This window comes from Thamnophis sirtalis, unplaced genomic scaffold, assembly GCF_051295495.1.
Source record: "Thamnophis sirtalis isolate CommonGarterSnake01/CBP01778 unplaced genomic scaffold, rThaSir2_p1.2 scaffold_2, whole genome shotgun sequence".
NCBI lineage: Eukaryota > Metazoa > Chordata > Lepidosauria > Squamata > Natricidae > Thamnophis > Thamnophis sirtalis.
In genome coordinates this window covers 35,723,872-35,737,103 of record NW_028261382.1, presented here as the reverse complement: position 1 = coordinate 35,737,103, position 13,232 = coordinate 35,723,872, and the positions used below count along the sequence as shown (strand labels likewise).

The following is a 13,232-nucleotide window of genomic DNA, read 5'->3' as shown; positions in this document are numbered from 1 at the left end:
GTTAACGAAGATTGGCAGAGTTGGGAGGGACCTTGTAGAATGGTCATCTAGTCCAACCCTCCCTGCGCAAGCAGGAGACCGTACACCATACACCATTTCTGACATTTAGCACTCTCCTGTTTCTCTGTCTCCCTCCCTCCCTCCCTCTCTTTCTCGTCTCTCTCTTTCCCCCACCCTCTCCCTCTCCCCTCCCTCCCTCTCCCCCTTCTCACACATACAAACACACACACACAGGTTGCAAAATCAACTTGAAGTTGTGAGTCTTCCAACAATGGAGGCTTTCAAGAAGAGATTAGACAGCCATTTGTCCAGATGGTTTAAGGCCGTGATGGCAAACCTATGGCATGAATGCCACAGGTGGCACATGGGCATGGGAGTGATGGCCAGCTGATTTTTCGGGTCTCTGCAAGTGCGGGGGGTTATCATGTGTGCAGGCACGGGGGGGTGGAAGCACGGGGATGGTGCAGCATGCCCCCCCCCCTTGTGCTCCATTTTTGGTGCCAGGAGGCTTCAGGAAGGGCCTCCGGAGCCCAGAGGAGAGACTGTTTTTGCCCTCCCAGAGGCTCATGGAAAGTCAGGCTGCAGGAGACTGAGTACGCTGTGTAGGTGGGGGGAGATGTCCCCTGAAAATAAGCCCTCCCCAAAAATATTGCAACACAGCAGCAGCCACGAGGTGACCACGCTCGCCACTTCCTGCACCTGAAAAATAATAAGGCCTCCTCCCCGAAAATAAGGCCAAGCGCTTATTTCGGGGGTCAAAAGAAAAATAAGACTCTGTCTTATTTTTTGGGAAGCACACTAGATGTGCAATTCGGTGTCCGAAAGGTAGAATTTGGAAGTCAACGCCACCATAGAACCAAAAGATAATTTTTCGGAAGTTGCCAGACATTTACTAATAGGGGCAGAAGGAGTGGGGGGGGGAGGGAGGGAGGGAGGGTTGGTTGGCCCTGGATCATGGGTGTGGGGGGGTGTGGGTGTCTCAGTCCTTGAGAGCCGCCCTTTCCAGCCGTGTTTCATTCTTGACGTCTTCTACAGTTCCGTCCCCCGTTTCGCCAAGGATGGTGGTCCGCATAATGGCTTCCGTGACCGCGTAGGGGTCGCAGTTCGCGGACGGCCGTCGGTCTTCATAGTAGCCAAAGCCGTCTTGCCCGACTTGACGAGGGATCCGGATGCTGGCACCCCGGTTGGCCACTCCAGCCGAGAACTCTGTGATGCTGGAGGTCTCGTGGTGGCCGGTTAGCCTCCTAGTATTGTCCTGGCCTCCTCGGGGATCGTACAACCGGATGTGGTACTTGTGGCGTTTGCTCAGTCTTTCGATGGCTGCTTCGATGGCCCTGTGAAGGACAAGGAAGTATAAGAGAAGAGTTAGGGCGGTGGAGTTAAGTGTGTTAGCAGCCTAGAATCATTAGTAAAGTTCCCCTTGCACATCTGTGCTAGTTGTTCACGACTCTAGGGGGCGGTGCGCATCTCTGTTTCAAAGCCGGAGAGCCAGCGCTGTCTGAAGACGTCTCCGTGGTCATGTGGCCGGCATGACTCAACCCCAAAGGCGCATTGAACGCTGTTCCGTTCCCACCAAAGGTGGTTCCTATTTGTCTACTTGCATTTTTAGGTGCTTTTGAATTGCTAGGTTGGCAGAAGCTGGGACAAGTCGCGGGAGCTCACTCTATTACGCGGCACTAGGGATTCGAACCGCCAACTGCCGACCTTTCTGACTGACAAGCTCAGCATGTTTGCCACTGAGCCACTGGTTTTAGCTTTGTATTCACTTTTGAGAATCTTTTGTATGAGGATGGGAATCCTACTCTGTTCTGACCGAGGCTTCCCAAGAGCATGCAGCAAACTCCTTGTTCTGACAAAAAACCCTTTTATTCATTGACTGTGAATTCTGCTCATTCACATCCAGCAAAGTCTTTCAAGGGAGGATTTACGGTCACAGACCTTATCTGGCTTGGAGAGCTGCCAGGCCGATTTCTGCAGAACTTGGCAAGGAGAGTCAGGAACCAATTAAGTGAACTAATTGTCTCCTGCAAACTCCACTCCCCTGTCGCTCCTCTTTTATTTCCTCTGGGAGGGGCCATTCATCGTCCACCTGTGGCCTTACTCCCAAGTCGACCCTTGTTCTTTAGCTGTTCCCTTCGTCTGGCAACTCTGCGCATGCACACACTGGGAACAGGCTCCAGCTGTTCTTCTGCCTCACTGATGTCTGACTCCGAAGGCAGCTGATAACTGGCATACGGCCCTGGCCCCCTCTCTGCCTCCGACACAGAGCCCTCATCAGAGCTTTCCCCAGACTCCAGGACTGGCCCATCTTCCTCCTCAACCTCCTCACTGTCCGAATCTGCTGCCAGCTCCACTGGCCGGGCACAACATACTCCATCTTTTATTTTAAACGAGATGAAAGCGAACCACCTTTGCGTTTTTCAAGAGTTGTGAGCCAGGCCATTCCTGGCTTTAATTGCACTTCTAAGTTCAATTACTTACTTGATACCCCCTATCTGCCTTGTTTCTAGGGTGCTGACGTTAGTATGACATCCTGCCCCATTCCAGTTGCCGGTCACCGGCTTAGGATCCATGGTGGCCACGACACCAAAATCTTCACAGACCCGATGTAAAATGTATCTTGCCATCCACAGGTGGTCGCCCATATCAATGCCTACACACGGCCCCACTTGAAACTCCCACTGGAGGGACACAAGGAGAAAACTGGTATTAAAAACGTTATAGATTAGAATAGAATAGCAGAGTTGGAAGGGACCTTGGAGGTCTTCTAGTCCAACCCCCTTGCTTAGGAAGGAAACCCTACCCCACGTCAGACAAATGGTTATCCAACATCTTCTTAAAGACTTCCAGTGTTGGAGCACTTATAACTTCTGGAGGCAAGTTGTTCCACTGCTTAATTGTTCTAACTGTCTGGAAATTTCTCCTTAGTTCTAAGTTGCTTCTCTCCTTGATTAGTTTCCACCCATTGCTTCTTGTCCTGCCTTCAAGTACTTTGGAGAATAGCTTGACTCCCTCTTCTTTGGGGCAACCCCTGAGATATCGGAAGACTGCTATCATGTCTCCCCTAGTCCTTCTTTTCATTAAACTAGACATCCCCAGTTCCTGCAACCGTTCTTCATACGTTTTAGCCTCCAGTCCCCTAATCCTCTTTGTTGCTCTTCTCTGCACTCTTTCCAGAGTCTCCACAACTTTTTTTTACATCGTGGCAACCAAAACTGAATGCCGTATTTCAAGTGTGGCCTTACCAAGTTTTTGTCGTGTATCTCTTGAGTAACCCTTCAACCCAACAAATCAAATTTGGGGAAGCCACTAGCTGTAGCAAATCCACCCACAGTTAGCAGCTACCACACCTGATGCTCTCTTCAATTGGGTTAATTGTCAACAGAAGAGAAGATTTGTAGCTCAGGTTTTAAATTGTGGTAATCTCTGAGCTTGGCTGTTTTTGCAGGCGTTTTGTGACCCAACTAGGTAACAACATCAGTGCTAGTGACTATGACTTTCTTCCTGTTTATATACAGTAGCTCTGAGCTTGGTGGCTTTCTTGCAGACGTTTGATGACCCAACTAGGTAACATCATCAGTGGTAGTGAATGTGGCTTGCTCCCTCTTAATATGTAGTAGCTCTACAAATGGTGGTTTTCTTGCTGTAGACATTTCATCACCCAATTAGGTAACATCATCAGTGCTGATCAATATGACTTGCTCCCTGTTTATATACAGTCACCCTGAGCTGGGTTGTTTCAGGACCCAATTAGGTAACGTCACCAAGGTGCTGTGATGCAGCCAAGGATATGCCAAAGGGAACAGGCCAAGCGAGAGATGAGAGAGCAGACCCTCTCCTCAAGGTGCACATCTCGCACTGCGAGGTGCCGCAGTGGTTAAATGCAGCACTGCAGGCTACTTCAGCTGACTGCTAGTTCTGCAGTTCGGCTGTTCAAATCTCACCGGCTCAGGGTTGACTCAGCCTTCCATCCTTCCGAGGTGGGTAAAATGAGGACCCGGATTGTTGTTGGGGGCAATATGCTGACTCTGTTAAACCGCTTAGAGAGGGCTGAAAGCCCTAGGAAGCGGTATATAAGTCTAACTGCTATTGCTATTGCGAAATCTTCTCAGGAAACCTTACTGTCAAATACCTGAGATGGCATGACTTCAGCATTGGTGCCACCAATCTCCACGCCAGCATACAAGCAAGCTTTGTAGTGTGCTTCCACGATATCACGTCCGTACACTTTATTTGCACCAACCCCACAGTAATAGGGTCCTGGGAGAAAAAGCAATATTGCATTTGTTAGTAAACAACGAACGTGACTCATGTGAGCCAAGGTGGCACAGTGGTTAGAGCGCAGTATTGCAGGCTGCTTCAGCTGACTGCTAGCTGCCGATCGGCAGTTCGAATCTCACTGGCAAGGAAAGATTTAGAGGGAGGAAAGAAGGAAAAGGAAGGAAGGAAAGAAAAAAGAAGGAAGGAAGGAAGGAAGAATGGATTCATAGGGAGGGAGGGAAGAAGGAAGGAAAGATTCAGAGGGAAGAAAGGAAAAGGAAAAGGAAAGAAGGAAAGAAAAAAAGAAGGAAGGAAGAATGGATTCATAGGGAGGGAGGGAAGACGGAAGGAAAGATTCAGAGGGAAGAAAGAAGGAAAGGGAAAGAAGGGAAAAAAGAAGGAAGAATGGATTCATAGGGAGGGAGGGAAGATGGAAGGAAAGATTCAGAGGGAAGAAAGAAGGAAAGGGAAAGAAGGAAAGAAAAAAAGAAGGAAGGAAGAATGGATTCATAGGGCGGGAGGGAAGAAGGAAGGAAAGATTCAGAGGGAAGGAGGAAGGGAGGGAAGGAGTGGGGGAGAAAAGAAAGAAGGAAGGAAGGAAAGAAGGAAAGAAAAAATCAAGCAAGCAAGAATTAAAATTTGTTTAATTCCAGTTTTTTCCCCTTTCTTCCTGGAAATGACCCATTCCTGTCCTTTCCCCCCTCCCGTAGGTTCGTTCATCCCAGTATGTTTTCAATTCTAACCTGCATTTACTTCTTGTTTACTTCTCATTGCTAGCATTAAAAAAAGAAAGTCAGAACCAAAATATGCATAGGAGGGGGTGGGGAAAAAGGAAAGGAAGGGAGGGAGGAAGGAAACAGAGAGAGAGAAAGAAAGAAAAGGAAGGAAAGAATGAAAGGAAGGAAGGAAAAAGAGAGAGAAAGAGAAAGGAAAGAAGGAAGGAAAGAATGAAAGGAAGGAAGGAAAAAAGAAAGAAAAAGGGAGGGAGGGAGGAAGGAAACAGAGAGAGTGAGAAAGAAAGAAAAGGAAGGAAAGAATGAAAGGAAGGAAGAAAAAAGAGAAAGAAAAAAGGAAGGAAAATGAGAGAGAAAGAGAAAGGAAAGAAGAAAGGAAAGGAAGGAAGGAAGGAAAAAGACAAAGAAAAAAGAAAGGAAGGGAGGGAGGAAAAAAGAGAGAAAGGAAGAAAGAAAGAAAAAGAAAGAATCTTGAAAGTGGGGTTTGTTTTATGAAGGATTGTACAGTTGTTGCCCTGACCGATTCACCAAGGAATCCAACTAAGTCTTCCAGAAATACAGCCAGTCCTCAACTTACAACAGTGTCAATTTAGTGACCATTTGATGACAGCACCTAAAAAAGGGACTTATGACTGTTTGTTCACCACTTACGACCTCTGCAGCATCATCCCCAGGGTCACATGGTCAAAATTCGGCCGACTCGTATTTATGACGGCTGCGGTGTTGCGAGCGATCCCCTTTCGGGGACCTTCTGACCAGCAAAGTCAATGGGGGGGGGAAGCCCGATTCACTTAACGTCTGTATGACTAACTGAATGACGACAGGGGTTCTCTCTCAACAAGGGTGGCCGGAGAAGTGGTAAAACGGAGCACGGATCCCTTAACAAGGCCTTCGCCACGTTGGGCTTAACTGCGGTCGCAAGTCGAGGACTGCCTTCCGGCCCGGTCAGCCAGCTGGTCCTCCGTGGCAACCTCTTACCTTGTGGGCCCGGAAATCCATTTTCAGGCCAGCCATACGGACGTCCATCCATGCCCAGCAAGGTGTATTCCTGCTCCATGCCAAACCAGGGTTGGCAGTCTTTAACCAATTCCATGACTTGCTTACAGGTGTACCTGTTATTGGTCTCTGCAGGAGGGGAGAAAAAAATGGGAATGGGAGAATTTGAACCTGGAACCGGATGGGGAGCATCTCTTCATGCTGAAATCCAGCTGGTGGTGCAGGCACCTTTAAGTACTGAACAGCCCCAAACAAAAAATATTAAAAGAAAATTGAGGTCCCACTAAAAATTTTTTTTAAAGAATTGTTCTGCTGTGACCTACAGAACATAGAATAAGAGGGTAGGAAGGGACCTTGGAGGTCTTCTAGTCTCACTCCATCCATGGCAGGAGCTTGTTAAAATATTCGTGACCGGGAGAGACATGGGAGCAAGGTCAGCCAACGAATAGGCATAGCAACTAAGTCAGCGGATAGGAGCTAAAACAGATCTGAGTCCGTGCAGAGAATTGAAACAGAAACTGAAGAAACTGGAGCTGTCTGCTGCTCTGAGAAGTAAACTAGCTGGGGTGTGAGAGGAGGAAGAGAACTGCGTTTCATTACTCAACTAGGTAACATCATCAGTGCTAGATTTCGTTCGAGCTATTTAAGCAAAGCAGATATGCCAGCGGCCTGGGTAGGCTCCTCCTTTGGGAGAGAAAAAGGGATTTTAAAAAAGGAACATTGAAGAGAAAATACTCACCAGCCGGTTTCCGGTTGTACTTCAGAACCTCACACATTATTAGCTTGTTGGGGTCCAAGCTAAACGGATCTCGGAACATCTTGACGGGGATTAAGAACATGTCGCTGTTTGATCCTTCGGACTGCGCAGTGCTGGAGCCATCGAAGTTCCATTCTGATAGTTCTACAAGAGATTTGAAGGGTAACAGAATAAGAGTTATTTATTTATTTGTTAAATTTCTAGGCCGCCCAATCCGAGGACTCTGGGCGGCTTACAAAGAAAGAAAGAAAAAGAAAAAAGAGAAGCAAAATAAAAGAATAATTTAAAAATTCCCAACACGCATACATTTCTGATCGAGGCTGGACCTTAACAATAAGGTCAACAGCCCTAGGCCTGCCGGAACAGCCAGGTTTTAACAGCTTTTCTGAAGGCCATGAGAGTGGGTGAGGTCCGGAAGGGACCTCAGAGGTCCTCTAGTCCAACCCTCTGCTCAGGCAGGAAACCCTGCACCATTCCAGACAAAGGATTGTCCAATCTCTTCTTGAAAACCTCCTGCGTTGGAGAATTCACAAATTCTGGAGGCAATGATTAATTATTGCAACTGTAGACAAAGGAATCTTTACTCATGAATGGACTTTGTAAGAGGCGCGCCTACAATTTAACTCAAAGGAGGTTTGTCAATATTATCAATTCAAACCCCACAGGGCACAGAATTCTCACCTTAAAAAGTAAAAGTTCCCCTCGCACGTATGTGCTAGTCGTTCCCGACTCTAGGGGAGCGGTGCTCATCTTCGTTTCAAAGCCGAAGAGCCAGCAATGTCCGAAGACGTCTCCGTGATCATGTGGCCGGCATGACTCAACGCCCGAAGGCGCACGGAACGCTGCTCCCTTCCCACCAAAGGGGGCTCCTATTTTCCTACTTGCATTTTTTAAACATGGTTTCGAACGGCTAAGTTGGCAGAAGCCGGGACGAGTCACGGGAGCTCACCTTCAACGCAGTTTGGTTCCTGGTTTAAGGTTTTGGTTTTGCTGCGAAGGCCTTCCCCGCTTCCATCTATCCAAATGTACGTGGCCAACACCCTCTTCCCTTGGGGTAGCTTCATGTACTGGTCTCTGACCCCTTTGTTAAGTTTGGAACTGTGTGACACAGACATGGTGGCAAACCTGGGGAAGCAAAGGCAAGACCCCCTTCAAAGTCAGGTTCACAGCGAGAAGGATGTCGGGGTTACACAAGTAACACACCCATAGCAAACACAACTCAATTTCCTTGAAGAATAGGTTTATTGGATACGTCCTATTGACGCGGGCGGGTGAAAAACCGACTCTGGATATTCCAGCGGTTTCCCACCTAAATGAAAGTGGAAGTTTGCCACTTTCTCAAAACAATCGGTCACGTGGTCCAATCCAGTTGCTAGGCGACTCCAGCCCCTCCTTTTGAATGTCCTTGGCTCCCAGTATTTTATTTTGGCTACAACAACCAACTATTCCCCTTTCCCTGTCCCTCTTCCTTGATGTGTCAGTCTCAAAAGGGACTCAGTCAGGTCAGCTTCAGGGGTTGACAAGAGGATCTAACACAGTGTTTCTCAACCTTGGCGACTTTAAGTCCAGTGGACTTCAACTCCCAGAATCCCCCAGCCAGCACAGCTGGCTGGGGGATTCTGGGAGTTGAAGTCCACAGGACTTAAAGTCGCCAAGGTTGAGAAACACTGATCTAACATATATCCAGCTATCTGTTAAGGATCTACTCCCGCTCAACACAATTGCGTAACACGCATTAACTCAAGAGATGCTTTTTCACTCTCAGGCTGGACAAGGAGCCTATCCCACCTTAGCCCAGCCTTGTTTTCATAACAACCCAGCTTCAGGACTATGCAAAGCTTCGAAGCCCCCCACCCCTCTTCGCCGTTTCCTCCTGGGGCTGCTGGCTGGGAGACCGCGCCTGCTGCGGGGGGGGGGGAGCCACTTTCTTTCTTTTTGCCTCACCAGCATCTGCTCCTTCCCTCTTTTCTCAAGCAAACTCTCTCTCAAATTGAGAGAGAGTTTGTTTGAGTGAAGTTAAGAAACACACACACACACACACACACACACAATAAAAACAAATGACAATTACTTAAATTACAAATAAATTGAATTCCTCCCCCCTGCCACCTCCCTCTGACCAACATACCCTTCCAGCTACGCCAAAATTCCAGATTTGGTCTAGCTAGGCTCCAGGGCCAGGCAGGCTAGGATAGTGGCTCCTAGAGCCACCACGAGCCCTTTGCAGGAAGAGACCCGAGAACTATGGGCCTCATTTGCATACTAATTTTTTTGCTTTTAACCCTTGGTTAACCCTTAAAAGGCAAAAAAATCCTTATGCAAAGGAGGCCTTTGCAGGTTGCAGGAATTGGGTATGTCTAGTTTAATGAAAAGAAGGACTAGGGGAGACATGATAGCAGTCTTCCAATATCTCAGGGGCTGCCCCAAAGAAGAGGGAGTCAAACTATTCTCCAAAGCCCCTGAGGGTAGAACAAGAAGCAATGGGTGGAAACTAATCAAGGAGAGAAGCAATTTAGAATGGAGGAGAAATTTCCTGACAGTGAGAACAATCAACCAGTGGAACAACTTGCCCCCAGAAGATGTGAATGCTTCAACAGTGGAAGTTTTTAAGAAGAGACTGGATAGCTATTTGTCTGAAGTGGTGCAGGGTTTCCTGCCTAAGCAGGGGGTTGGACTAGAAGACCTCCAAAGTCCCTTCCAACTCTGTTATTCTATTATATAAACAAATGGCCCTTCAGTTCCTGTGGTGCCAGGTGGTTCTAATCTAAGCTTATCTAAATCCCTTATCACAAACACTTACAGCAAACAGCTCTGGATATCAGAGTGAATGTTCGCTTTGCTAAAGAAACTCTCCAAACAGAATTCTCTGGTATCAAGATCTCTTAAGGAACTACAAAGGGGTTGGGGATGGGGAGGGGCAGGGGGACAAAATCCTGGCTTTGGAAGAGTTGTTCCCTTCTCCACTTTGCTAAATTTGATTAAATTAATCTCCAAAGAGATTAGGCCATAAAGGTGTGCCTGAAGGTTTCAGGAAGTAGTCTTTAGATAGTGCCCTTGGGAAAGAAATGGGGAAGAAGAAAAATGTATACCAAAGTGTGTGTGAGTGAGAGGGAAAGAGGGGGGGAGAAACACAGAGGGAGGCAGGGAGGAAGAGAAAGAAAGATGAAAGGAAGAAGGGAAGGCAGAAAAGAAGGGAGAGAAAGGCAAAAAGGAGGAGTCAGAGAAAGAGAAAGGGAAGAGAGAGTGGGGAGGGAGAGAGACATGAGAGAGACAGAAAAAAATGAAACAAGAAAGGAAGGAAGGAAGAAAGGAAGGGAAAAAAGGAAAAAGCAGTCAAGAGAAAGAGAGCGGGAGGGAGGGAGAGAGAAAGAAGGAGGGAGAAAGAGAGACAGAAGGAAAGATGAAACAAGGAAGGAAGGAAGAAAAGAAAGAAAGAAAGAAAGAAAGAAAGAAAGAAAGAAAGAAAGAAAGAAAGAAAGAAAGAAAGACACAGAGCGATAGAGAAATATGTCAGTTTTGCATCAGAATGGAAATTCTATTTTGGGTGAAGAGGTTCAATCTCCAAAGCCTCCAGCTGTTCAAAGCCCAACAAGATTTGAAAAGGGAATCCCACCTATTATACAAGCCCAGGCTGTTTAAACGGGCAGATATGCATCAGGTACAGCTAAGCAAGCTACATTTTACTGCTTCGGATTCCCGCCGATGCGGTTTGTGATTCAGCCGGGCACCAGGAAATGCTCGGCAATCACCACAATGACACCAGGAAGTGGAAAAACAAACAGTGCGTTTATCCGAAGTCCAAAGAGAGTAAAAATTGAAGGCAAAGGCTGCTTTAAGGAAAGTCAGAATCAATAGAAATCAGCCCCAGGCAAAATCAGCAAGCTTGCAGCTCCTAGAGAATAAACCATCAAGTTGGCAATGCTGAAAAAAAACACCCACTTTTTTTAAAAAAGGAAAAGAATGAGGAGAGAAAAGAAGACAGATAATACCCGTTTAGCATATGTAAAAAAAGCTATCTGAATATTCGCCTCTATCACTCCCTGGAGGGAATAAGATACAGATTCAAGCCGAAAGTTCTCTTCCCAACCCTGCTCCGATTGGGCTCCGGTAGAGTCTCCCTTGGAAGATCTGGCCATGAATAGAGGCGGTCCCGACTCGGAGCTTTTAGGATCAAGTTGGACTAAGGCTGGAGCCGGCAGACAAGTCCCGGGCATCCGTTGCCACGTGGAGCAGCCGCGCGTATTTGCGCAAGGGCTGGATAGAAATCTCCAAACTCGACTTCAGCAACAGAGTGGTCAACGCCTGGGATGCGCTACCTGACTCTGTGGTTTCTTCCCCAACCCCCCCCAAAAAAACTTTAACCTCAAACTGTCTACCATGGACCTCACCCCATTCCTAAGAGGTTCGTAAAGGGGGCGTGCATAAGCCCACCAGCGTGCCTACCGTCCCTGTCCTACTGTCCCCGTTTATTTCTACCCATCTACTGCGTTCATAATCATGTTTATACTTATATCTGTTATCTTGTACATGCTTGACAAAATAAATTTAAAAGACCGGCTAAGCAAAAACCTGGACATGGGACCCTCACCCACCCACCCACCCACAAAAAACCCTTCCTGTTCTTCTTAAGCTGACAACCTGCCTGTTTTTTTAAACGGGGGGTGGGTGGGTTTAATGCCCTCCCGATGGGACGCAAGCTCCAATTTGGAGAGGTGGAGGAAAAAGGATAGAGGGAAGGAAGCGCGCGATTTCCCTCTCCAAAGGCTCCATCGCGCGCTCCTGCGCGGTTCTCTCCCCCCCCCCAAGCGCTTAGTTATGGGGATGGGATATTGGAGGGGCGCGCGCATCCGCCCAGGGTTTTCTTCCCGCCGCGGGATCGAGCGCCCAGATCCATGGTGCGCTTACCTGTTTGGCGAGGGGGGCACCTTGGCTGTTTCGTGCGGTGCGATCTCGGGGCACAGCTCCGGAGCAGCGGCCGGCTCCCGGCACCGGCTGCCTCTCTTATAGGGCTGGCTTTCCCGCCTACCCAGAGCACTCGGGGTCAGAGGAGGAGGAGGGAGAGGAAGAAAAGGAGGAGGAAGAGGAAGAAGAGGAGGAGGAGGAGGAGCGTAGAGGAGGCAAGTTGGGTTAGAGCTGCCTGAACGAGAGACGAAGGGGAAATCCCTGCCCGGAATCCCCTCGGGCGCCCTTAGCTCCAGCGTCTAAAAGGAAAGGAAAGGCGCTCTAGACATGCCCAGAGGAAGTCGTTACGACGCCCTTGAGGCCCGCGTGGAAAAACGAAAAGCCACAGAGTCCTGGTGAAGTGGCCGACACCTTCCAACCGAGCCGGGCTGCGTTTCCCCTGGGCTCCCTCCTTTACAGGGTGGGGAGGGTTAAGTAACAGGAACAGAGTTGGAAGGGACCTTGGAGGTCATCTAGTCCAACCCCCTGCTCACGCAAGAGACCTGTTCTAGGGATTCGGACCACCCGACCTTCCCGATCGACAAGCTCAGTGTCTTAGCCACTGAGCCACCGAGTCAGGCTAAGAATTCAACTTCCTAGTCCTCAAGACCAGGGTCAATGGGGAAACTGAAGCCACCCAAGACGATCAGAGACTTTTGTTCTGGAGGAAAGCAGCCCCTCCGTCCAATTATCTGCCAGGAGCCCCTTCCCAGGTCTTGCTACACCTGTACTGGTCAGGGAAAGGTGCATCGGCTGTGTTGACTGGGGGCAATGGGAGATGCCATTCCACCCACCATAGCTGTGGCCAAGGTCACCTGGGCCGCTGATAAGGCCAAGATCTCAGGTGGTGTGTGTGTGTGTGTGTGTGTGTGTGCGCGCGCGCTTGTGCCTACCAAGGGGCCATTGCCACTAAGGGGGCACCTGGAATGGATGTTTTATTCAAACTGAACAGGTACAGTTGCAACCAGCAACTATCAAGCCACTACTATATAGAACAGTGTTTTTCAACCACTGTGCCGCGGCACACTAGTGTGCCGTGACATAGTGTAAGGTGTGCCGTGGGAAAAACACTTTATATATAGTCATTATAGGCACAGAGTTAAATTTTTTAAACATTTTCTAATGGTGGTGTGCCTCGTGATTTTTTTCATGAAAAAAGTGTGCCTTTGCACAAAAAAGGTTGAAAAACACTGATATAGAAAATAAAAACAAACTCTATTATTCCCTTCTGGCACTGATGGTGTTACCTAGTTGGGTAATGAAATGTCTGCAAAAAAACCACAAAGCTCAGAGAGTGCCTAAGACTTAACAGGCCTCCTCCTCCTTCTCTTCTTCTTCCTGTTCCTCTTCTTCCTCCATTCCACAAACCCCACTCCCTTCTAGCACTGATGATGTTACCTAGTTGGGTTGTGAAATGTCTGCAGAAAAATAACTAAGCTCACCAAGGATCCCATAATCCTCCTCCGCTTTCCTCTCCTCCTCCCTCCATTTCACAAGCCCTTCCTCCCTTCTAGCCCTAATGATGTTACCAACTGGGTCATGAG

At 48.2% G+C, this 13,232-nt stretch overlaps 1 protein-coding gene across 1 annotated transcript; it reads right to left on the bottom strand.

Annotated features, from left to right (window-relative positions):
• Positions 1-928: 928 nt before the first annotated feature.
• Positions 929-11,784, bottom strand: LOC106556132 (glutamine synthetase). The gene is made up of 7 exons (XM_087704781.1): positions 11,653-11,784; positions 7,697-7,872; positions 6,730-6,891; positions 5,973-6,119; positions 4,133-4,260; positions 2,482-2,681; positions 929-1,334 (listed from the first exon to the last, which is right to left on the bottom strand). The coding sequence occupies exons 2-7, from the start codon at positions 7,860-7,862 to the stop codon at positions 980-982; spliced, it is 1,158 nt and encodes a 385-aa protein (XP_087560907.1). The 5' UTR covers positions 7,863-7,872; positions 11,653-11,784; the 3' UTR covers positions 929-979.
• Positions 11,785-13,232: the final 1,448 nt, after the last annotated feature.

Excerpts from the sequence above, each read along its gene's own strand:
- LOC106556132 (XM_087704781.1), bottom strand. The coding sequence starts at position 7,862 with ATGTCTGTGTCACACAGTTCCAAACTTAACAAAGGGGTCAGAGACCAG. Across the intron at positions 6,892-7,696 it reads GGAACCAAACTGCGTTGAAG|AACTATCAGAATGGAACTTC; the intron begins GTGAGCTCCCGT and ends AATCTCTTGTAG. Across the intron at positions 4,261-5,972 it reads TGGATTTCCGGGCCCACAAG|GACCCTATTACTGTGGGGTT; the intron begins GTAAGAGGTTGC and ends TTTTTCTCCCAG.